Source organism: Cicer arietinum, chromosome 5, assembly GCF_000331145.2.
Source record: "Cicer arietinum cultivar CDC Frontier isolate Library 1 chromosome 5, Cicar.CDCFrontier_v2.0, whole genome shotgun sequence".
NCBI classification, from domain to species: domain Eukaryota; kingdom Viridiplantae; phylum Streptophyta; class Magnoliopsida; order Fabales; family Fabaceae; genus Cicer; species Cicer arietinum.
The window spans coordinates 71,283,082-71,306,305 of record NC_021164.2 but is presented as its reverse complement, the minus strand read 5'-3'; the positions used below and the strand labels follow the sequence as shown (position 1 = coordinate 71,306,305).

The 23,224-nt window shown below is 27.0% G+C and overlaps 3 protein-coding genes across 5 annotated transcripts; 1 reads left to right on the top strand and 2 right to left on the bottom strand.

The window, feature by feature from the left end:
* Positions 1-528: 528 nt before the first annotated feature.
* On the top strand, positions 529-6,317 carry LOC101510279 (RNA pseudouridine synthase 7). Of its 2 annotated transcripts, XM_004501668.4 has the most exons (12): positions 532-714; positions 835-878; positions 982-1,059; positions 1,239-1,339; positions 1,416-1,503; positions 2,228-2,306; positions 2,524-2,606; positions 3,577-3,642; positions 3,809-3,865; positions 4,220-4,330; positions 4,686-4,924; positions 5,636-6,317. In XM_004501668.4, exons 1-12 carry the CDS (start codon positions 618-620, stop codon positions 5,733-5,735), a joined length of 1,143 nt encoding a protein of 380 aa, XP_004501725.1. In that variant the 5' UTR covers positions 532-617; the 3' UTR covers positions 5,736-6,317. The 2 variants fall into 2 exon arrangements, with proteins under 2 accessions (XP_073225365.1, XP_004501725.1); XM_073369264.1 differs by lacking the exon at positions 2,228-2,306 and having other exon boundaries at positions 529-714; positions 1,416-1,507.
* Positions 6,318-9,690: 3,373 nt separating this feature from the next.
* LOC101488880 (bidirectional sugar transporter SWEET10) lies at positions 9,691-13,448 on the bottom strand. 2 transcript variants are annotated; one of them, XM_004501759.4, is made up of 6 exons: positions 12,997-13,448; positions 12,683-12,719; positions 11,922-12,135; positions 11,614-11,775; positions 10,853-10,972; positions 9,691-10,226 (listed from the first exon to the last, which is right to left on the bottom strand). In XM_004501759.4, exons 1-6 carry the CDS (start codon positions 13,040-13,042, stop codon positions 10,017-10,019), a joined length of 789 nt encoding a protein of 262 aa, XP_004501816.1. In that variant the 5' UTR covers positions 13,043-13,448; the 3' UTR covers positions 9,691-10,016. The 2 variants fall into 2 exon arrangements, with proteins under 2 accessions (XP_004501816.1, XP_027190265.1); XM_027334464.2 differs by having other exon boundaries at positions 12,683-12,746; positions 12,997-13,371.
* Positions 13,449-17,219: 3,771 nt separating this feature from the next.
* Positions 17,220-19,438, bottom strand: LOC101510607 (bidirectional sugar transporter SWEET12). The gene is made up of 6 exons (XM_004501669.4): positions 19,268-19,438; positions 19,118-19,154; positions 18,365-18,575; positions 18,121-18,282; positions 17,920-18,039; positions 17,220-17,781 (listed from the first exon to the last, which is right to left on the bottom strand). Exons 1-6 carry the CDS (start codon positions 19,308-19,310, stop codon positions 17,464-17,466), a joined length of 891 nt encoding a protein of 296 aa, XP_004501726.1. The 5' UTR covers positions 19,311-19,438; the 3' UTR covers positions 17,220-17,463.
* Positions 19,439-23,224: the final 3,786 nt, after the last annotated feature.

The window sequence follows — 23,224 nt, the reverse complement described above, 5'->3', positions numbered from 1 at the left end:
TTCCCTCTACTTTTGGGTATTGCCTTGGTAGTAAAGTGCACACTAATGAAGGGATTAGATGTTATTGCACAAAAAGGTGGTTAGCCCAAAACAATAAATGGATAAATAAAATTCTTAAAAAGATACCACCATAAGAAACATGCAGGCAATAAAGACTTATTAGTGCTCATGTAAATGAGTGTTTATTAGGAGTGGGATTAACACTCTTAAACATACAATTATTGGAGGGCCCATTAGCCCACACCAAACCGTATATAATTAAGAATTGGAAGTAATGTTTTATTTTATTTTTTAAAATTAACTATGTCAAATTTAAATATCTTCGTTGTGATAATAAAATTATCAATTTTTTTTTCTCTCTCACTCTAAAAGTAAAGTGTAGATTTTATTGTATAAGGGATGCAAATTACAACCCCAGAAAAAGTAGTCCTACAAGTAAGCCCACTCGACCCACTGTTCCCTAATTTTGATTGGGCTTAAAAATCCCTGGCCCAGCTGAAACGACACGTTGCTGAATTGACAACATCGAGTTAACGACGTCGTGAATTGTGTCGTTTTGACAAATACTACCTTCCAAGTTTTTGCAATCTTTTCTGGCGCTAGTGAAAAGCGGGAAGATGATGAAGAGGAAGAGAGAAGAGAAGGAGTGTATGGATATCGTGTGGCAAACCCCAGCAAATCCCCCGCTACCGCAAGACTACATCTTCCGAAACGGTAACATCAAATGTCTCAGAAATTCCACACATTCCAGTAATAAATTCGAAGTCGATTGTTTTTTCAATTAAATACGAATCTAACTTCTTTTTTTTCCTTCTTTCGATGCCATTTGTGCAGGAACTCGATACGTTAGACCATACTACTTCGAATTTATCGCTCATGTTAGTTCCGTTTGTTAATTTTCCTTTTTTATTTTTAAATATCAGTTATATTGTTCTAAAAACCCTTGTTAAACCCTAGAAATCGTTAATTTGTTGATTCCAGGTAAAAAACCGTTGGGCGGGGAAAACTATTGTTGATTTGTTCGCTGAGGAGTTTAAAGGTCGACCTTATGAATATTATGTAAGTTTAATTTCTTAGTATCATCATCATTATTATTTTGATTATTTTCATCTTCTAATTTTAACAATTTTTTAAAATTAAATGGTTCCATCAATTAATTCACAATTTTCTTATATTGAGTTAAAATCAGTTATGTTGTTCTCAATCCTTAGTCAGTTGATTGTTTGTATGAATATTAGGTTAGTGCTGTAAAATGTGGAAGGATTCAAGTTGATGGTGAAATGGTTCCGGTTTCATACTTAGTTAAATCATCTCAAAAGATTAGCCATTTTTTACACAGGTTTGCTCTTACCCTTGATGCTTTACTACTATGTTTATGGATTGTGATAGAGCGACTGATGCCGTCAAGGTTTCAGGCATGAACCACCTGTAATGGCTTGTGATGTTCCTATTCTTCATAAAGAACCAGATGTGCTAACTATTTGTAAGCCGGCATCTGTCCCTGTAAGTAAGTTTAATTAGTGGATTAGTAGAGTGCACATGTTATAAAAATGCCGTGTTAACCAAAATACATATAGGATTAGAGAGAATGAGCATATCCTCTTCTAACATTTTTTAACTAATTTAAATTATATATTCTGATAAAATATGTTTTGGTATTAAAATAGTACAGATAAATACTAAAGTATTTTCCTTTTAAACAAAGAAGGTAAATAACGACAGTGATTACACTATAATTATCATAACTACTTCAAAATGTTACATTGTTTGCATTTGTGTTTTAATCTTTCAATTTGAAATGCATTTCTTGAAACTTATCAACTCATCATGGCAACTTTGTAGCACTAGTTGCCTAGTATAGTATTGGGAAGAATATTTGAGCTTCGTTTGTATATATTTTAAAATTAAAATTTTAATAAACCGCACTGGCCATCCACACATATCGGTGTCTGTATGGTATATATTCGGCTCACTGTCATGAGCTGCCATCCAGTACTTACAACTCTGTTATGTATTGGGTTATCAGCTACTTTGATGTTGGCTGAAGACTGAAATTTTCATTTTTTATTTTATGTCTTTGAAATTACTTCCTTCTATTATTTGCCAAAAAGTCCTGAATTTTCAATGGATTTTCTGTTAGTTTCCTACGTGTGAGGTGTTTCATAATGATACTGTGGTTTGCATTTTAAACATTGAACTAAAGCTGTGAATTCTAGCTGGTACATAGGTTCATCCATGTGGTCAATATCGTAAGAACACTGTTGTTGGCATCCTTCAAGCAGAGCATGGGCTGGCACCTCTGTTTCGTATCCTAAATTTCCTTTTGGAATTACATTACGTAATTATCATAAAGAGAAGTGTCATATGTTGATAGGTCTTCAATTCCAAAGCATACACTATAGCTTCTGCCTTGAACATTTTGCCTGCCTATATCTCGGGCTATCCATTATTAGTTGCATTTTCCTTTATCTGTCAGTTTATTCATTTTGTGCTTGCAACTCTCCCTTGACATGATTATCTCAGCTGTTCATCGACTGGATCGCCTTGTTTCTGGACTTCTTATTTTGGCCAGAAATGGAACAAAAGCTGATATCTTTAGGCAACAGGTGAATTTAGGCAGGGATTTTTGTCTGGTTTTTTGCTCTTTTACTTCTTTTACATTATATTTATATTTACATTAATGTGAAACAGTTCAATTTTACATGATATTTACCTAATAACGTAGTTCAGCTTGCTTAAGCTTTGAGCTGTCTGGTCTCTTAACATTTGTAAATGTGATGAATGCTTTTAGTAAATACATGTTCTGCTAAATATATCAGAGGTTCCATTCTTGTTAGAAAAAATATTGCAAATCAAATATGGTACAAAAATGATACAATTATAAATTATGAGTTATGATGGATATCTGATTATACTTCACAATTTAAAGTATTTACTAATTACAATGGACTTACGAAAGGTAATTTTTTTACTTGTTTTTTGGTGGCTTCATTTACTTGGTCTGTGATAAATATGTTCGGCTTTACTTTAATGTTTAGTCTTTTGTGTGTTCTTAACAGAAAACTTGCATATACCAAACACAAGTAGCAATTTATGCCTGGATTTATTAAGACTATAATAGTGCAAGTTTACATGTATATTTTTTCTTGGAATCAAGTTTTTCAAAAGGTTCTGGTTGACATATTTGTTTGAAGTCTAGACTTAAGTGGAAGAGATGCAGTTGAGCCATATCAGAAAGTGCTTGTTTGAATACTAGATTTGTAAGAAGAGCTATTTAGTTTCAAATAATTATGCTATAATTATATCCAAAAATAGGGATGATCATGTAAAACTCAATTGACCACTGTTGGCTGCAATTACTGAATGTCTGAAATGTAACATACATTTACCTAACTAATGGTAAGATTTATGTTGGAAGACAAAATGAAAGTTCAGTTTCTTGGGTCATGTTATCAATATCTCAACGAGTTTTATAGCTTGAACTGAATTTATTTTGTTTGACTTACAATAAATATATCGACATGTATAATTTTTTTCCTATACATGCATTATAACTGGAGATTTGGTTTCTTACAGATTGAAGCTGGTTTAGTCAAGAAACAGTATATAGCAAAAGTAGTTGGAGAATTTCCCAAGGATGAGGTATTTTATTTGTACTTTGATAAGTTATGTTACTAAAACAGTAAAACCATACCTGATATTATGTTGAAGAATCTATGTTGATTGTAGCTATAAATGAATAAGTTTTGTTTTGCTAGTTAAGATTAAGATACTTTTCTCTTTATTTGACTACATATTTACTTTTCAGCTAATTGTTGATGCCAATATAGACTATAATCCTCGAGAAGGAAGGAGCACAGCAGAGGTGAGGCCTTTGGTTCTATATGGTTTCTTGGTGGAGAGTTGTAGCGCTTGTTTGATATGATTTAAGAAAATGTTTCCTTTTTTTCTCTAATAATTTAAAAATGTGAATTTATTTTAGTTTTGTTCTATACTTTTATGTTTTCATCTTCACTAACCAATATAACCACAAAGAACAAGCCATGATGTTAGCGATTATATTGTTTATTATGTTTTGGTAATAACTAATAATTGACATTGGAGGGAAAAGGTGTAGTTGATACATTCCGTTGATGAGTTAAATTCAAAGTGGTGAATAGGCATGAAGTTTTATTGTTGCGTGATAAATCTTAATGAATATATATATTTTCTAATGAAGGTCAGGGACTCTGCCAAGGGGAAGGTTGCCTCTACAAAATTTACTCGGATTATTTCCAACGGTACTCATAGTATTGTTTCATGTGAACCTGTTACTGGCCGCACTCATCAGGTAAGGAAAATGTGGGCTGATTTGGTTTGATTATTTCTTCTTCTCCAGACTTATACTGCATATTTGAATATGCTTTATATCTTATCCTTTTTCCTCAGTTGTTGTAATTCCTTTCATGTTTCTCTGATATATTCAGTTTAAACATTACTTTATTGTCTACCAAAAACATTGTTGCAACCTTCAATTGTGTTTTTATTTATTTTTTGCTGAAAAAAGGGACCTATGCCCAAAAAGAACTTACACAGAAACAAAACTGTGTGAATTTTACAATGGACTAAAGACATCCTGCCTTTCAACATATTTAACCTATCACTAATATAATGTAGGAGCTAACAAAATCCCACCTTTGTTGTAGATACGTGTTCATTTACAGTATTCTGGACACCCAATAGCCAATGACATGCTGTACATCTCAGAACAAACTGTTGACCGATCTATTAATGGGTCAACGGCTGATAGATCAGCTCGCATAGCTGATGCTTCCCTGACATCAAATTTTAGTGAAGAAGTACCTAATGATTGTCAAGAAAATTCCAATGGTGATTTTGGCTTTGATCCCATGTGCACAAACTGTCCAAATTTGGCTCCCAAAGGGTATGAAATCATCTATCTTCATAAAAATCAAATATTTGCTTCTCATTCTGTATTGTACAAACTTTAAAAGAAAGTTAAATGCTGATTATCTTCATAGGAATTAGGTTACATAAATGATAGCAAAGCACTCTCTAACACACTTCCCAACATATTTCTTTTTTGTTGGTTGAAATTCATATGGATCTCATCAATTTTATATAGGATCCATATAATTTAGTAGGACCAATTTAAACTTCAATCAATAGGAGAAAATGTGTTGTGAAGTAGGTGTTTCCAGAACTCCTCTTTGGCTAAGTATTTCCTTACAAAATTAGAGGTTAAGTATTTCCTTTAATAATTAGAAGCTCGACGTTGTGTGGATAGTTGCTCAGCTGTTTACTTCAAAATATGTATGGTTTTTGTGCTAAAAAAGCTCTTTCTCTATGAATATAAAGATGTTGCTGATACCATTGTTGATCCAAATAAATATTGTCTCTTTGGTGCAACAATATTGACCATTATAAGACAATTAGTTGAACTCCACACATTTATGTTTATTTTTTCTCTGTTTTTTGTTTTGTTTTGTATTTATATTATGTTGAAGCCTATTGTGGCTTATTGGTTTGTTTTATGGCAAGCAAGCATCCAGTGGATTCTATTCTGACCAGTGACTACCCTTGTGTTTTTATAAACTTCAGGCAGCTCAATCACTAAATTTGTTGTAAATTGCAGATATGATGGCAATGAAGAAGGTTTGTGGTTACATTGTTTCCGTTACTCTGGACCTGGATGGACGTATGAATGCCCATATCCTGATTGGGCGAAACTTTAGCTAGATATGGCTTGAAATATATTTTTCATGGAGCACTGCAATCAAATATGCAGCAGCACTTGAAATACACTTTGGTTGATTTATACATCATGGAAGTTTTTCTTAAGGAGATGAAATAGAATAGTCGCTATTATTCTTTATTCCCTTTCATAGCGAGTGAAAGGATGTATGGATGATATGTTTTGTATTTCAAGATGACCACATATTTTGTTGGTGCAAGTGTAACTAACTCTCAATTTTGGTCAAACCATGTCTTAACTAAACTTGAATGCATTGCATTTGTCGAGGTAATGGGTGGAACACAGAAGCCAAGTTTTATAAGAACTACTTTGTTGTAACAGCTGCCTGTAATCTGGAGCTTATGGATCAATTTCAAAAGCAGGATGCAGTGTTTGTGATTGTCACGTTTTATTTATTTGAAAACGGTCTTTGCCTCTGTTTCCTAGTATGTATTATAGGATGAAGAGTTTGATATAGCAGCTCTACAACCAACTTCAATCCTATGTTGTAAAAGTCAAATTGTAGATGATGTTGTTGAGGTTTAATTACTTAGTTAATTAATTTTAGTTAATTTATTCCTTATTTAATTTGTCATTTTACGTTTGCTAATTCAGCATTAATTACTCAAAGTGAAGTATAACTCCAAACGAACTTTATTAATAAATATTAGGTAATTAAATTTTTGAATCGAATTCGGGGAAATTTTAGTTTAAAGACAGTTAACAAAACTTGAATTTGTTAAAGAATGAGTCAGGAGTGTATGTACTTAAATTGTAAATCCAGTTTTTTTTTTACTAAAAAAATGGAAATACCTTTGTAACGCTTTTCTTAACAAATAGTACGTCACGTCTTTTTCCAGCTTTGGACCAGATATTGAGTCATCACTACTCGACAAGTTGACAGCTTTCTTGCATATTGTGCTGTTTGAAATAAATTTTACCAAGTGAACGCTGCTTTCAACTTCAAACTTAGTCTCGCGTCACATTACTCCATATTAAATATCTTGTTTTATCCTAAAAATTTGTATGTTCAATTTATTTTTTTTAAAAATGTACATAATCTTAAAAGAGACTTAATATAAGATAGAAGAAATAATATTAATAAATTTTTAATTTATATATTTTCTTTTTATCATGTACAAATTTATATATCTCCCTTTCCGCTGTCCTTGCTGCAAAATGTACTGTAGAAACAAACTTATAATAGTGAAATACTTGCGACCATTTTATCTTTTGAGAAATATTTGTTTAAAGATTATCTATACTCAATCAAATAAAATTTAATCGGAGATTATCATCAAGGATTGACATTAGTGCGCTCTTCATATCTATAATATTATATTTTCTTGATACGATACAAAATGTGCATGTCGAAGATATATCTAAAATTAAAAAATGAATAAGTTTGATTAGATTGGTCAAATAATTACACTTGAGACAAAATTAACGGGAACATAAATCTCCAATCGCTAATATGGCACAATGGTTACGTTTGATAGTAACATAAGATGAATATTTCCTACCACCATAACTTTTTTTTTTTTTTTTAATATAGATATGATTGAATTAAAGTATGAGCTAAGCAAGAGTCGGCACAAAGTTAATGCACGACACATGGTGAAGCCTAAGTCACTAAAAAATCAAATCAAATCAAATACGAACCGTTTTTACATATATGTAGTACTATCAAATTAAGACAACATTATGAGACAATCATTGGCAATAGAGTCAAGGTTAGCCACTTAAAAGCAATAAAAGCAAAAGAAAAAAAAAAGATCACATATCTAAGGGCCAAATTAGTGGCAGCCTCTTGGCTAGTATTATTATGAACAATCAATATCAATACATATGAATAAAAACATATAAAACATTTGAAGATGATTACTTGAATTGATAGATATGATGACATTAACATATACGGTGTTTGAGGGGATTTAAACAAGTGGTGTATTACATCATTCTTATCTATGCATGCTGGCACATTTAATTGCACGATTGAGAACTTAACCACACCAAACCAACCACGCACGTATATAATTGTATGTGTTCGATGCATGCATATTCCATGGTGCTCAATTTCTTTCAAAATAATCATATGCAATTTTTAGAATAACATTGGCTCACTCATTTGCGTAAAGCCTCAGAATGCTTATCTTGAGACGCATGATGAGTCTCCATTATGTGGCCCATTTCTTTGATTTCACATTTAGATATATAGTGATTATTTAATTGATTTTTTAAATTGATTTTGAATGAATTGATCGATTATACAAAAATTGATTGTGTCTATAAATGAGTTGAAAGTGAATTAATTTATGTTTGTGTATATTCATGTAAAAGTGAGTTGAATAATACATTTTAAATTAAAAATTATTATTGAGGCCAAAACCAAAAATTCTAGTTTCAAGTTTAATTATGAATACAAAACTAATTCTATTTGATTGAGAAAAATCAAATACTATATCACAATCAATTTTAAACATTTACGATAAATTTTTACTTTAATGTCAAATAATTAGTGGCTAAATTTACACACCTTAGTGAAGAATCTCAGTTTCAAATATAGATTATTGTATATCAATGTTCTTACAATTACTAATTGAGTTATATGAGACACAAACTTACAATATAATAAATTTTAAACTAAATAATTAGAGGCAAAAACCATAAATTAGTTTCAAGTTCAATTCTAATGACAAAATGAATTCTATTTGATTGAGAAAAACCAAATACTATATCATAGTCAATGTTACACATCTAATATTATTCTTACAATAATATTATTCTTGCATTTTCCTCAGCCTAACGTTCTTAATTGTTGAATTTATCTATCCCCACTCCAAATAAAATTAAACCTAAATCTTGCTAGACATTTGGAACAAACTCCTTCATATATTTTTTGGTATATGATGACCAGAATGCGACATCCTAATGAAAGCATACACAAATAAAAAGCACAAACTCCACGAAGATTTGATAGAGGGGAAGATAGGATAGTAAAAAAAAAAAAATCAAAATAGTCTTCAATTCTGTTCACATGAAACATCGATCTATCATGTTGTGGTCCAAAATAAGTTGTCTGAATCTACTATAATTTGACATTATTGACAAAATATCTTGTATCACTTTAATTTCCTCTCGGAGAAGTGAACATATGAAAAGAGTTCAATAATAGTTTCCTTTGTTTTTTTGGTTACAAATGCATGGTATGTCAATTACATGATTGACGGTCAATTATGTATGGTGTACGAATATGTACCTACCTAATTAACCAAAGACAGCTGCCAAAATACTCACTACTTTTTATTTTTTATTTTTTATCATTGTGCATGTTGAAAATAAATAATATTCAAAGTTGTAAAATAGACAAAGCAAAAAAATTAATAAGTAAAATGGTATAACATCGAATTAGTTTAAGATTTTTTTTAATGTGCACAAGTAATATAGTCTTGCATCATGAAATGGTTGTTTTAAATATTTTAGAGGTTTTGTGTTAATTTTAAAAATTAGGTCTCTAATAAAAAGAAAATATAATTTTAATAATTAAAAAACTGATAAAATAAGTTTTTAGTCTTTTTAAAATTTTATTTTTAATTCTTATAAATTTAATTTATAGTTTTGCATCATGGAAGAATTATTTTAAACATTTTAGAGGTCTTGTACTAATTTTAAAAATTAGGTCTCTAATAAAAAAATGCAATTTTAATAATTAAAAAATAATAACATAAGTTTTTAATCTCTATAAAATTTTATTTTTAGTCCCTAAAACTTTTTGTATTCAATTTTAATATCTATTTTGGTTTTTTTTTTATTTAAAAATTATACTGTTAATCCCTCAAAAAAGTCACAAGGGATTAACATATTAATATAGTGAATACAAAGAGTACTCAATCCATTGCGACATCTAAAAGATACAAGTTAGATGGAGATGACTACCCCTCAACAAAGATTCCATAGGCTTAACACTTCACTCATATAAAAAAGGAAACATAATGAATCATTCGAGATATTTTTTATCTATTTGATTTCTCCCAATATATATTTTTGCATATATGGGTTAGGATCAAAATCTCGATCAAGTCATTTAGACATTCAAACATTTACCACTCGAATCACATTATATTAGTTTCATAATTTTACTTCATTCAAATTCAAATAAAATCACATAATCAAACAAAAATATCCTTAACACCTGCCAGTGTATGAGGCCCCATTTATCAACCACTAGTGATTGCATATTAAAGTTAACTTTTTATGGACCTTCTATTTTATTTTTTGTTTGTCATTTTCCATTATTTGGATTCTCATCACCACTATTGGCTACTTGATTTGGGCCAGAAATGACCATTGTGTTTGTGCCCATCTTCACAATGTCGATAATATGGCCATTTAGTTCCTGTAATTTCTTAGGGTCCACTTCATTGGAGTTTTTATAAATCAAATAAATCACCATCTGAACTATCCCGAATAGAAATCCTAGCGTATTTGGGAGCTGCATCATATCCAAATGCAAATATTAAATCATTAGTGCACATATTTTTTTCTTTAAAAATGAAAACAATCAAATGATATTGTTTTATATTTTAATTATTTTGTTTATAAATAATAAAAGAAATAATGTGCTTACAATAAGAGGCTCATGTTCCAATTTGAAATTTTTCAAAGAAACTTGATACAAAAATGTTTCATTGACATCCACTTTTATATACACATATGACACATGATTAATCGTGTGCAAAAATATGATTAATTCGATAATAAATAATTAGTTTAAATTACACTCAAAATTATATTTAATTATTATCTAGTTGATTTAGCCACATTTTTGTACGTGATTTGAATTAATCATTTACTCAATTGAACTACTACATTTTTACATGTGATTAATTAAGTGTCACACGGTGTAAAAAAAAATAGATGTTTATGAATATTACGGAACACACATATTAGTAGATCAAAAATACATTTTCTTTTATAGAGAGATTAAAAATTAATTAGTTTACCCACACCAAACTCTATGTTTATTTTTATCAACATTGTTCTATAAACTAATACTCAAATACATTTAACTATAGTTTGCTACCTAGCTAAGTAGCTAACAGTATAGAATGAACTTACAGCAATGTAATAGTCGTTGAGGAGAAATCCATAGAAGAACCACATGATAGCATTTAAGCTCAAAAAGAATGACAAACTAAGTGGCATGAATGCTACACTTCTTGTCTCTATTACCTTTTTCTGCATGTACCAAATAAATACTCCTAATTAAATATACCATTTTATTACTTCATTCAAAAATATAATTTTTTATCGATTATCATGTAAATAAAGAGAGCTTCAATTTTACTCTGCTTTTTATAGAAAATTGTTCTAAAAAAACAAAATAATATTAAAATTATCTAAATTAATTTAAGGAAATTTTAGAAATAATAACACTAAATAATATTAGTTCCGCAGTAAGAGTTTGACCACTTAAGAGTTTGATAATTATAAAATAATTATTAGTGTGACTTAATAATATTTTTGCTTCCATGATTTAAAAATAAAAAAACACACTAAATGAGATAAAATGATAATTAATTCCACTTAATAATAATTTCTTGTTTTCTAATTGACTGCATTCGTTTTTAAATATAGGATTCCGTTAATAAAATCATGATAAATAAGAAATTTAACAATAATATTAAATTTGTTAACACAAAAAGTTCCAAACATGTTCTTATATTATACATATTTTTTTAATAAACAAAATTGATCAAAGTGAGACAAAAAATACTTCAACTCATACAAAATTATCAGACCAAACACAGCATCATAAAAATCAACTATTATTCAATTTCTATAAAGGGTTGCAGAATCAAAATTGATGAAAGTCTTACAATAATGCCGAGAGGAGAAGCAAATACACCTATGTTGAAAACGAGACAAACCCATCCTATAATAGAAATTCGTTCTGATGCCTTTGTTAGATACAGAGTTGAAACAACCATTCCTCCGAATCCAAACACATTACACAACACAAGAAGCTTTATGGTCGAAAGCTGCACATTTAATCACACAATTAATCAATGCACTTTCATAATAAAATATAAAAATAAAATGATTTTTTTCATTTAATGTAAAACTATTTTATATTCGGTCGGTCCACAATTATTAGACTCTTTTTTAAAAATAGATGGATATATACCCTGGCTTTATGTGAGGCACAAACTAGGAAGATTGCAATGTAAAGTGACTCTACCCCTACTCCAAATGTGTTAATTGTGAGGAGAAGGAAACTATGTTCCCTTTTGGCAAGTGCATAATAAATCCATAGCATTGCACTCAGCAATGCAACAACATAAGGAATTGATTGAAACCCTTCAGTAGATTTCTTCTTATAGATTTGGTAAAATGTTGGTCTGCATTCAAATTAATATTAATTATTAATATATAATCTAATTAATTGAGAAAGCACTTCAAACAGATATTGGGCAGTTTCTCTAAGATTTTTTTTTAAATGATTTTTTTAATATTTTATTTTTTTGTTATAATATTTTTTTAAAATAAAACTTCAAATAAAAAATTAGTTTAATATATAATTTATCTCAAAATATATTCTTAAATATTTAATCAATTTGCAACAAATTTTTTTAAATAATAAAATTTCAAAAGTTGATTAAAATAATTTTCTTTAGAGTCTCTTCATAAAAACCATTTTTTAAAGATATTTAAAAAAAAAGTGATTTTTATCAATTTTAAAACCTCTAATAATAAATATATAAGTTATAGAATGTCAAATTACATTTTTTTTTAATCGGTAACAAATAATTTTAAAACAACTTTTATTATTTTTAAATAAATTCTCATAAAAATCATTTAAAAAAAATATAAAATTTAAATCATTTTTTATAAATCTCAAACGGACAGATACAATAATTACATATATGATGCCATAGAATCACTTACACTGGAGCGAGGAAGACCATAAATGAGATGGCATTGCCTATATATTATCACACATCCGTTAGCACTAATAGTAAATAAATAGTATAAGGAATCAGATCCTGTTCTCACATTATAACAATATATCAAACAATTACATTTTTCGATAATATTTAAATGATTGTTTTTTTTCTAAATTATGAATATTGTATTGACGCTAAATATGTCGACCACTAAATTATGAATATAGCTATGATCGCAAACAAGTATTTTGTTAGTATACATGTTAATGAAAAAGTGAAGAAAAATGATAAATTAAGGTTGTACATAGAATATACCTAGAATGCCAAAAATAAACGCCAGAGACTCACGATGGGAAATCATCTCTCATAAATTTATCTGAAATTTTATAGTAATGTTTGATCTCTTAAATTTTGTCCCTCTTGTGGTTGATGTTCTCTAATGAATATACCCTCAATTCAATGTTATCACATATGATATTCAAATTTCACATGTGGTTATATCAAGAGTGGGAGAATATTTACATTATGCGCAAAATGGTTAGTGAAGTTTCTTGCTACCAACAAGTACGAGCTCTTATAAATAAGACTTATCACACGAAATTAGCTTGATGCTTAATGAGTGGAATAATTCCGTACGTGTGTCACATATGATACGATTTTAAGCCTTATATTTTTAGAAAAATATTAGTATTCTTATGGCATTGTTTAAGATAGTAAAAGAGATCATTTTTATATAAAAAAAATGATGCATTTATTATTTCAATAAATATTTGATTTTTATTTTCAATTTTTTTTTTATATAGAAATGCTAACCAACACATTTAGACTCCTTAGTATGACCCTTTCACTAATAAGAACTTTCTGCATTGATTAAAACTTGATTAGTACAAAAGACATTAATTAGGTTGCCTCCTTGCTGCTAATAACGGCCAGGTGTGTGGGGGGTGGGTTTGGCTTCTCAACCTCACTTAAGAGTGTACACCTTTAGACTTTAGTAGATAATTTTTTTAATAAATAATTAAAGTCTACTAATTTAGTGGTTGCCTTTTCATTGCAATATTTGTTGAAATAATAATTCACATTCCACACCCTTCTTTACTATTTGTAGATGTGTTTATTTTATCAATTTCAATATTACATGATTAGACAGGCAGCAACTAAATGCCTTGAAGCAAACTTCAATGATTTGTTTAAAAAGATGGACATTAAATCTGAAATGGTGTGAGTTTAATTTTTATTAATATTAAAAAATATAAATTAATTTGTAAATATTTAGTAAACTCTAAAAAAAATTCAATTTTAGATTACTGTACAATCTCCACGCTCTAAAACTTTTGTTATAAAAAAAATGCCTTGAAGCGAGTAAGTTTCCATCACCAAAAATTATTTTCAATTTAAATAATTTTGCTACCTCCTTCTAAGCCTCTTGTTCTCCACCACCATTTGTTATTATAAAAAAATTGGATTCATTGTCAATGTGGCAATTAAAATACTATTTTTTTATTTATCAATATGGCAGTTAAAATGATTTTTCATTTAAATATAAACAAATTTTAATAACTTCGCATTTTTAAACTATCCCTTATATTTTAATGACCTGATTTATTTGTTATGGGAGATAATTAGAAAGAAAAAAAAAACTTAATTTTATATTGAGATTGTACAAATTAGATGTAATTAACTATATTTTTGGAGGTTAGTAAATAAACTTTATTCTTTAAAACAAATAATTTAATTTATTAATAAATTCACCTAGTAATTTGAAATAAAAATTATTTTAATTAAGGACAACATTTTTTTCTTCTTCTTAAAAGTGCTAATAATTAGGAACATATAGTACAACATTTACAGTCAATATTAAAATTCATTAAAATAAGAGAGTGATAAAGTTAACGATGGAGTGATACACACTTTTGTGGTGCACTAGAGATAGAAAGAGATATAAATCTGGATAAAGATAGAAAAATATATGATAGGATAATGAAAGAATAAATATTATCATATGCATGTGTTTGATAAACACATCATAACCAATATGATAATATTTTATTTTGTGATGTATTTAATACACATCTCCTGATGATATGATATAATATATTTATATTTAAATAATAAAATTATCATTGTGAATAATTATATATTAATTTTTTTTAATTAACTTATTATATTTTAAATATTATAAATTTCCAAAAAAATTAAATATATAATGAAATAATTTTATATTAAAACTATCCATTGACACTACTAAATAAATAATTTAAATTTTAAACATAAAATCACGAGTAACCAAATAATTATATTTTATTTGTTAGAATGTAAATGGCAAGAATACCTTGTAAGCAAATTATATTTATTTTAAAATTTCAATTAACTTTCATATTTTTATAATTGTCAATACTATTTTATTAAATTATATAAAAAGATAAAAATGTCCTTGTATAAAATCATAAATATTTTTAAAATTAATTATTAATATTTCAATTTAAGTTTAATATCAAATTCGATTAATTATTTTTCTATTTTATTAGATTTTCATTTTTTATATTTTATATTATATTTTATAAATTGTTTTTATATTTTAGGTTAAATAGCATTTGTGATCCCTTAACTTAATTTCAGTTAACGTTTTAATCCTTTATCTTTTTTTTTTCCCGATTTAGTCCTATATTTTAATTTTAAGTGACAATTTGATCTTTTATGTTTTAAAATTTCAACAATGTTATCCTTTTGTTTTTGCAAAAATTCATCAAAAACTTCAAACAATAGCCATAAAATTAATTATCATCCTCAATATAATGTAAATTTCATCAAATTCATAACTTAAATCTTTAAATAATATCATATTTTTATCTCTAACAACATCAAATAAAGAATGAAAACATGAGTTTATTTGAAGATTTGAGTTACGAATTTGATGAAATTTGTATTATATTGAAGAATATAATTAATTTTGTAAATTTTATTTGAAAATTTTGATGAATTTTTTGAATTTTTGTAAAAAAATGATAACATTGTTGACATTTTAAAACATAAAATGTCAAATTGTCACTTAAAATTAAAATAAATGACTAAATCGAAAAAAAAAAAGATAAATGACTAAAACTTTAATTGAAATTAAGTTAATGGACCACGTGTACTATTTAACCTATATTTTATTATATTTCAATTTATATTTTATAAAGGTAATTTAATAAATTATTGTTCTTATCATATTCTGCTGGTTTATAATTCATCTCATATTCATGATAAAAATTTCAACTAAAAAAACACAATATGATAGATTTCTGAATTGATTTATCATATCATATTGTATCATCAAACACTAAATTTATACATGATATGATAATTTATTTTTATTTTGTCAATCACCTTAGAATCTCACCCTTTTTATCATTTTATTCATTAAGTACTCCTTAAAAGCTATCTTATAATTGCTATAAAAAAAACCACCTTATAATTATGTACAAGTTATTAACATCCGATTGTTTTTTATATTATGGAATTGTAGAGACTAACTATTTATTTATTTATTTTTTCCAATAAAATAAAGTGAAGAGATTATGCTTTAGTTTAAAGTAGAAAAGATTTTAAAATTTATTTAACATTTTCAAACTAATTTTCATTTATCTCCCTCCAATAACACTTGGAGTTCACAATAAAATTACTATATTTTTGTTTTAATTTTTCATATTTCGTTGCTTTAAAATGTAAAATCATTTCTCAAAATTATTGTAATTGATTTTATTTGATTTTGTATTTTTAACCAATAATAAAATCAATCTATTTAATATTTATTTTATTTTAGATAAATTTTAATTTTAATTTGAAAAATATTAAATGTATAGGATTATAAACTCAAGACATGATTACATAAAATCTCGTTATTAAGTAGAAAAACTATTTTCTTAAAAGTGTAGGGTGATTTTTCTTAGTGGTGTTTCCTTGAGCCGATCTAACCACTTCGGTCACACTATATAATATAAATATTATAATAAGTATTTTAAACAACAGTTTCTATAGAGTATATAGTATAGTATCACCCACCATAAACACACACAAATCCAGTAACTCTCACGTGTAACTTGGGATATTGCGAAACGGCTCAATTTTTTAAAATTTTCATAATAATTATGACACATTGATTAAAATAATTATATAGAACTAAAAATACATTCAAATACAATAATATTTGATTTATTATGGAGATAATAATCCATTGTATTAGATTTTATTGAGTTTAAATGAGTCAATAGACAAAAAGATAATTATAGAATTAAAAAATTTGTTTTGACCAAAAAATATAATTAAGAATATTATTATTTCATTTTTCTTTTGATATAATATTTGATAATATTTTTAAAAATTATAAAATGTGATTATTTTCTTTTAAAAGTTATAAATATATTTTAAAGTGTCAGAAGAATAATTTTTTTTAATTTAAATAATTTGAATTTTTAATATCTCATTCAATAAAAATATAATATTTTGAAATAATTTTCAAAAACGGACATGAGCAATAAATATAGGACATAATGATATCCATAAAGTTCCCTAGAGTTGGGGGCATATATAATGTAGTATTTATTTGAAATTTGGTAGAAGTATACATAAGAAAAAGAAAAATGACATGATAAAAAAAAGTGAAGATACAGATACAAGTTAAAAAGTAATGTGTACTGTAGAGAGATAAAGATACAGACGTCGATATCTACACCGTCTCTTCTTCTTTTTATGCATCTTACAATCTTACACGTTAATCGAACATTCACTCAATTTCTTTTTTCATTTAACTTCGCAATTACTCTGCTTCTCCTCTGTTTTCTTCATACTAATATTGTTCTCCTTCTTATTCACCTCTGTTTTTTCTTCTTCTTGCTTCTCTTCTTTTTTCTCCTCAATCTCGATTTCAATACTCTCTTCTTGTTTCTTCTCATCAATAATATTTGATGGAACTACGATTTCAATTTCATTGTTGTTAATAATTATATCTCCTTTATGTTCTGGAAGCTTCTTCTGATCCTGTACGGGCGTGCTGTTTCTGTATATTGCGTATAGTGTTATCTGAACTATTCCGAATACTAACCCCACAACGTTCGGGAGCTGTCCATAAAAAAATAAAATAGTTTGTTATAATTAAATTATTCTACGCCTAAAATCAATTTATTATATTGCGTATAGCGAAATTCTATGACGTGTGATTAAATAATAGATAGTTGAATTATATATAAGAGAACTTACAGTAACATAGATATCTCGGAGAGAAATACCATACAATAGCCACATAACCGCGCTTATTAGGAGGAGAAGTGAAAGGGGAAAAGGAAGGAACTCTACACTTTTGGTTCGAATAACCACTCTCTACAAAATCATGCATGCATTAATTTAACATAAGATGAGTAATTAATTAAACATTATAAAGTAAAAATAAGATGCACTTACAATAATACTTAAAGGTGCTGCGAAAACACTAGTAGCAAAAACTACACAAATCCATCCGAGAAGTTTAAAACGGGCTTCTCCTTTTGCTAAGACGTGAGTTAAGACGACAATGGCACAAAATCCCCCAAAATTCATCAACACAATCATCCTCAACGTGGACATCTAAATGGTGATTAAAGAATGTTAGTTGATAGATGAATGTATAATTAATGAATGATGATGAAATCTAGAGAGGGATTATTACCCTAGCTTTCTTGGGGCAGTAAGCAACATAAATGGCAAGGTAAATAGTCTCAATTACACAACCGAATGCATTGATGGTGATTAGAAGTGTTTCTCCTGTCTTCACATAGGCATAAAATATCCAAAGCATTGCACTGAAGAGTGCAGCCACATAAGGAATTGACTGGAAACCTTCCGTTGATTTCTTCTTACAAACTCTATAAAATGTTGGTCTGCAGAGATACATTATTACACTCATTAATTACTAATTAGTTAGTAAGTTACACAAGTTAAGTATTACTTATATTAATTACTTGTTTTCTACTCACTATTATAAATCTTATGCATCATTTATATAATTCATTTTATCATTATCTCATTATTAATGTACTTTGGTCTATTTTTCTCTTATTAATAACTTCTACAAATTTTAATTATATATATAGTTTAAATTTCATAAAAGTATAAAAAGTCACTACTAAAAACAATATAGAGTTAGCGACAATTTAAAATTAACAATATTAAAAAAACAGAATTTCTCTAATTTCCTAGTAACTAAATTTAGTGACAAATTGAAAAAAACTTATATTAGCGGCAAAAAACCGGTCACCAAATTTTGTGACAAGAGAATTAGAGAGATATTTCATTTTTCTGTCATATTTTGCAACTAATTTTATTTTTTCAAGAATTTAGAGAAAGATTTCATGTTTTCCACTTAAATTTTTTTAGCTTGTAGAAGTGGATTGATGGAAGATTAATTAATGTTTGTACTTACAGTGGTGCGAGAAAACAGACGAAGGAGGAAATGTTGCCTGCAATTTGTATGTAATAATGTTAATAGGAGGATATGTAGCTAAAGTTATGGAATTAATTAAAAAGAATAAAATGCAAATGAATAGTATAGTATATAGTATTTTTGAAGTACCTAGAACCCCAAAGGCGAAAGATAGATGAGTATGGGACGACATGGTTAATGATCTTATATGAAATCTCTCTCTCACTCTCTAAATTGTCCCTTGTGAAGGGAGAAAAGGAAGGTTTGAAAGGAAACTCTAACTTAACTAATTTGTATGCCACACTTATATGAATCTTGAGTATTAGTAAATCCCCTTATATATAGGCTCATAATGCATGGGGGTGTGGTGTGGGGTTCATGTCAAACTAGCCTAGCTGTGTTATTTAATTTGCGTGGACATTATGGAACTATGAATTAATCATTGCTTTCCAACACATTGCTTAGAAAACCACACAAAACAAAAACCCAAACATAAAAATTCTTTTATTCTTTTTAGGGATAAATTATTTATTTACATACAATTTAATGTATTTTGCTTTAAGTGTGTATAAAATAAAAACGTTGTTAAAATTGAGAAAAGTGGTAGTCAATTAACTTAAGTAAAGCAAAATGTTTTTTCTTAGTACAACAATTCAACAATTTTGTCACGTCAAATCCACCATGCATGATTGCTATAACTCAATACATATTTTGGTAAGTTGTAATTAATACACTTAACACGCGTTGCGTATCAAAAATGCCTTCTATCCCCGTACACACCCTCCAATTCTTTCTCACGTGACACTTCTTTGTTATTTAGTATTTACGATAGAGTTTTTACCTTATATTCGTAAATTGAATAATTTAATATACTTAATTTATAAATAATATCATTTTGTTGTGTAAAAATATTATACTAATCTTTATATTTTATCTAAAAACATTCAATATTTATAATTATGAATAATACAAACTTAAAAAGAATAAAAATTTATTTTGCTGACACTTATAAATAATATTTATTTATTTTGATTATATAAGTGATAGAAAATATTTGTTTAAAAAAAAAAATTATTAATTTAAAAATCAAAAGTTACGGTATATTCTAAATTGACACATTAAGTAAAAAATTTACTTTTTACATTATTTTCCCATCAGTCAAAACATTCAATTTAGAAAGAAAAAAAAATTAGGTGAGCTTCAGATTGTCTTTAAAAAATACTGTATAATTTATTTAGAGTACAATAAAAATATATACAGGAGACTTTACATCACATTCCTACCAAAAATTTTAAAACAATTAATATATAGATTAACTCCTTTATATATTTAATATTTTTTTATTTCTAATTGATGTGGGATTAATTATTTATTATTAAATTTTAATATTAGATAATAATAATAATAATAATAATAATAATAATTAAATATTATATTGTGTGTGATGTGCAGTAGAAATAGGATGCTTCGTAGCTTGAGTCGGTTAAAATGAGGAGATTTATATATTCTTAAAAAAGATAATGATCAATGTGCACTCATATATGATTGTTAGTTTGTAACTTTACATTACTAACCATTATTAGAGGGACATTTTTTTCTTTTAGTATTTCAGATGTTTTCATTAAAAGCGGCATTATCTCGTTGAAATATAGATTTTATTGATTTATATAAATTCTAGTATATATATTTTTTTTATAATAGTAATTTGCACCCCTTATGATTGCTATTTTAGATTTTAGTATAATATCTCAAGTATTTTGTTTTTTTTTAAATATTATTTTAAAGTGTTGTAAATAATAAATAATTGACTTAATGTGTCAGCGTAATTAAAATGTCAAACTAATTATGTAATATTTCAACATTCTATAAAATTTAATTGTAAAACACATTTAAGATTGTTTTACTCACAAAGAAACTAAATAAATCCTTTAAAAAAACAAATAAATAAATATTTATATCAATTATCACAGAGCTATTCATTTCATTAATGCATACTATAATATACTTATTGAGAAGTAATGTAGTAACTTTTTTTATTAAAATATCTATTCATTACAAAAGATCTCTCAATGTTTTAATCTACCTTTATTTTTGTTAAATTAATTTGCTTTAATTTGTTTCTTGTCAATGCTTTATTTGACGCGTCAAACTCCCTACTATTAAACTCCCCTGATTGAGTTAACCATCCACTACCGTCAAAAGTAAGATATAATATAAGATCGACATTAATATAATATTTTATATATGAAAACCGAGACACGTATAAAATGAGGTTACAAACATGCACTATTGCTTTCCAAGTTAACAGGTGGTAACACTTTTTTTTTGTTTTTTTGTTTGTTGAATGGCAAGTGATTCATATTTAAAATATCATCTCACTGCTATTGCGATCCCTCTCTCATATCTTTTCACTGTCACGCGTTAAGGCTGCTCTTCACTAACCAACTGACAAGTGTAAATGTTCCATCCCACAATAATATCATGGCTTTGCAAATAAATGTTATAAAGGTGTTTGTTAAATAACTTAAAATATTATTAAAATGTAATATTTAAGTTTTTAAGATAATGACACCTTCTAAACTAATATTCTTTTATTTATATTTTTATTGGTATCCTATTAGAAGTGCATCTATATTGTAGTTGTGTAATGTAATTATTATAGATTACAATCGTCCGATTTATACCGACAATTAAAATTATTCATATGATTTAAATTGTTTAATTTTTAAAAAATAAAAATGAAATAATTATTTTGATTAACAAATCTCATGGTGAAACACTTCGAAAAATACGTATATTAAATTAATATTGAGAGATATGTTGGTACGCAGTATCTCTAATATACCATGCTATTACGTCAAATTACTTTCATAGTATGTATAGGATAGGCTTAAAACCATTGTTATTATTTTGAATTATAGTGTTAAATAGTTCAATAATTCATTCAAAATTGCAATGTTGTTTATAAATTCCGTATCTGATTCAATACTGAGAAATTTATTTATCTTTCAAAGATATGAATGCAAGTTTAGAAAAGAAGTTTTAACCGTTTATCTATGTTCAAATATGATAATGCAAAGAATAACACAATCGTGTAAATCACAATTTATTTTTATTTCCATGCTTTAATATTTTATATATCAATAAAATCGTTATTTCTGTTTTCTTGCGTTCAAAAATGATAATATGTAAAGAGTGTAAATAATAAAGTTTGTCTTCATTTTTATATTTTAATCTATTAGATAAAATCGTTATTTTAACATTGAATTAGACATTATTATTTAAAAAAAATACCTATCTCGCAAGTATTTGTAAGATATCATAGTAAAAAAATCTACCAGTAACTACTTTATTGTAGCTAGTTTGTTGGACAATACAAAAATTTGTTCAAATAACCAAAAATTAATAAAGCTTAAAATAATATTAAATTTATTGATTATTGATATTATTTTTATAATATTATTAATTATCATGTATTTTTCATGTGATTTAAAATATTAAATTTTGTTGGCATATACCTCGTCGAACATTTAAAATTTTAAGAGAGTTGAATTCTAATAGGTCACTAGATTTAGAAAAGGCCATAAGATTCGTACTTATATATTTTTATATTGAATCATTATCCTTTGGCAGCCTTGTGGGATAATCTAACAAAAAATTATAGAAAATGAGATTTTATACTTAGTAAAATAAAAATTTATTAAAATATTACTTTTTATTTAATTTAATGATCAAGATATTTCACTCATCTTTATAAAGTAAGTTTAACTAGAATAGAAATATCTTTATTAGGTATAAAGTTGGACCCCAAAGTGGTGGGCGCATGAAGAGTTTTAAAATGTAGCATAACGGATGGATAACACTTTATATTGTATTAACTCTATCTCGTTAGTAATTAATTTTTTTTATAAGCATGATAATTAAACATTAATAATAGAAGACACTTCTTTTCTAACAATGTAACATTATTTCTGACTCAATACCTCGAACCATTCAACCTAAAGAATATAAGTTTTTTGTATCAAATTACACCAATGGTACAAATCGGAGTCAATTGCAATAAATTTTATCTGAGTCATTTAGTGAAAAAATTTGATCCTTGAGACA

What these genes read in the sequence shown, in the direction of transcription:
- LOC101510279 (XM_004501668.4), top strand. Translation starts at nt 618, where the DNA reads ATGATGAAGAGGAAGAGAGAAGAGAAGGAGTGTATGGATATCGTGTGG. An exon ending in AGACTACATCTTCCGAAACG is followed by an intron (nt 715 to 834) that starts GTAACATCAAAT and finishes CCATTTGTGCAG; the next exon opens with GAACTCGATACGTTAGACCA. An exon ending in TGGGCTGGCACCTCTGTTTC is followed by an intron (nt 2,307 to 2,523) that starts GTATCCTAAATT and finishes TGATTATCTCAG; the next exon opens with CTGTTCATCGACTGGATCGC.
- LOC101488880 (XM_004501759.4), bottom strand. Translation starts at nt 13,042, where the DNA reads ATGATTTCCCATCGTGAGTCTCTGGCGTTTATTTTTGGCATTCTAG. An exon ending in GTGCCTCACATAAAGCCAGG is followed by an intron (nt 11,776 to 11,921) that starts GTATATATCCAT and finishes TTAAATGTGCAG; the next exon opens with CTTTCGACCATAAAGCTTCT. An exon ending in TCAACGACTATTACATTGCT is followed by an intron (nt 10,227 to 10,852) that starts GTAAGTTCATTC and finishes GATATGATGCAG; the next exon opens with CTCCCAAATACGCTAGGATT.
- LOC101510607 (XM_004501669.4), bottom strand. Translation starts at nt 19,310, where the DNA reads ATGTCGTCCCATACTCATCTATCTTTCGCCTTTGGGGTTCTAG. An exon ending in TTTCGCCTTTGGGGTTCTAG is followed by an intron (nt 19,155 to 19,267) that starts GTACTTCAAAAA and finishes TACAAATTGCAG; the next exon opens with GCAACATTTCCTCCTTCGTC. An exon ending in ACTGCCCCAAGAAAGCTAGG is followed by an intron (nt 18,283 to 18,364) that starts GTAATAATCCCT and finishes ATCACCATTTAG; the next exon opens with ATGTCCACGTTGAGGATGAT.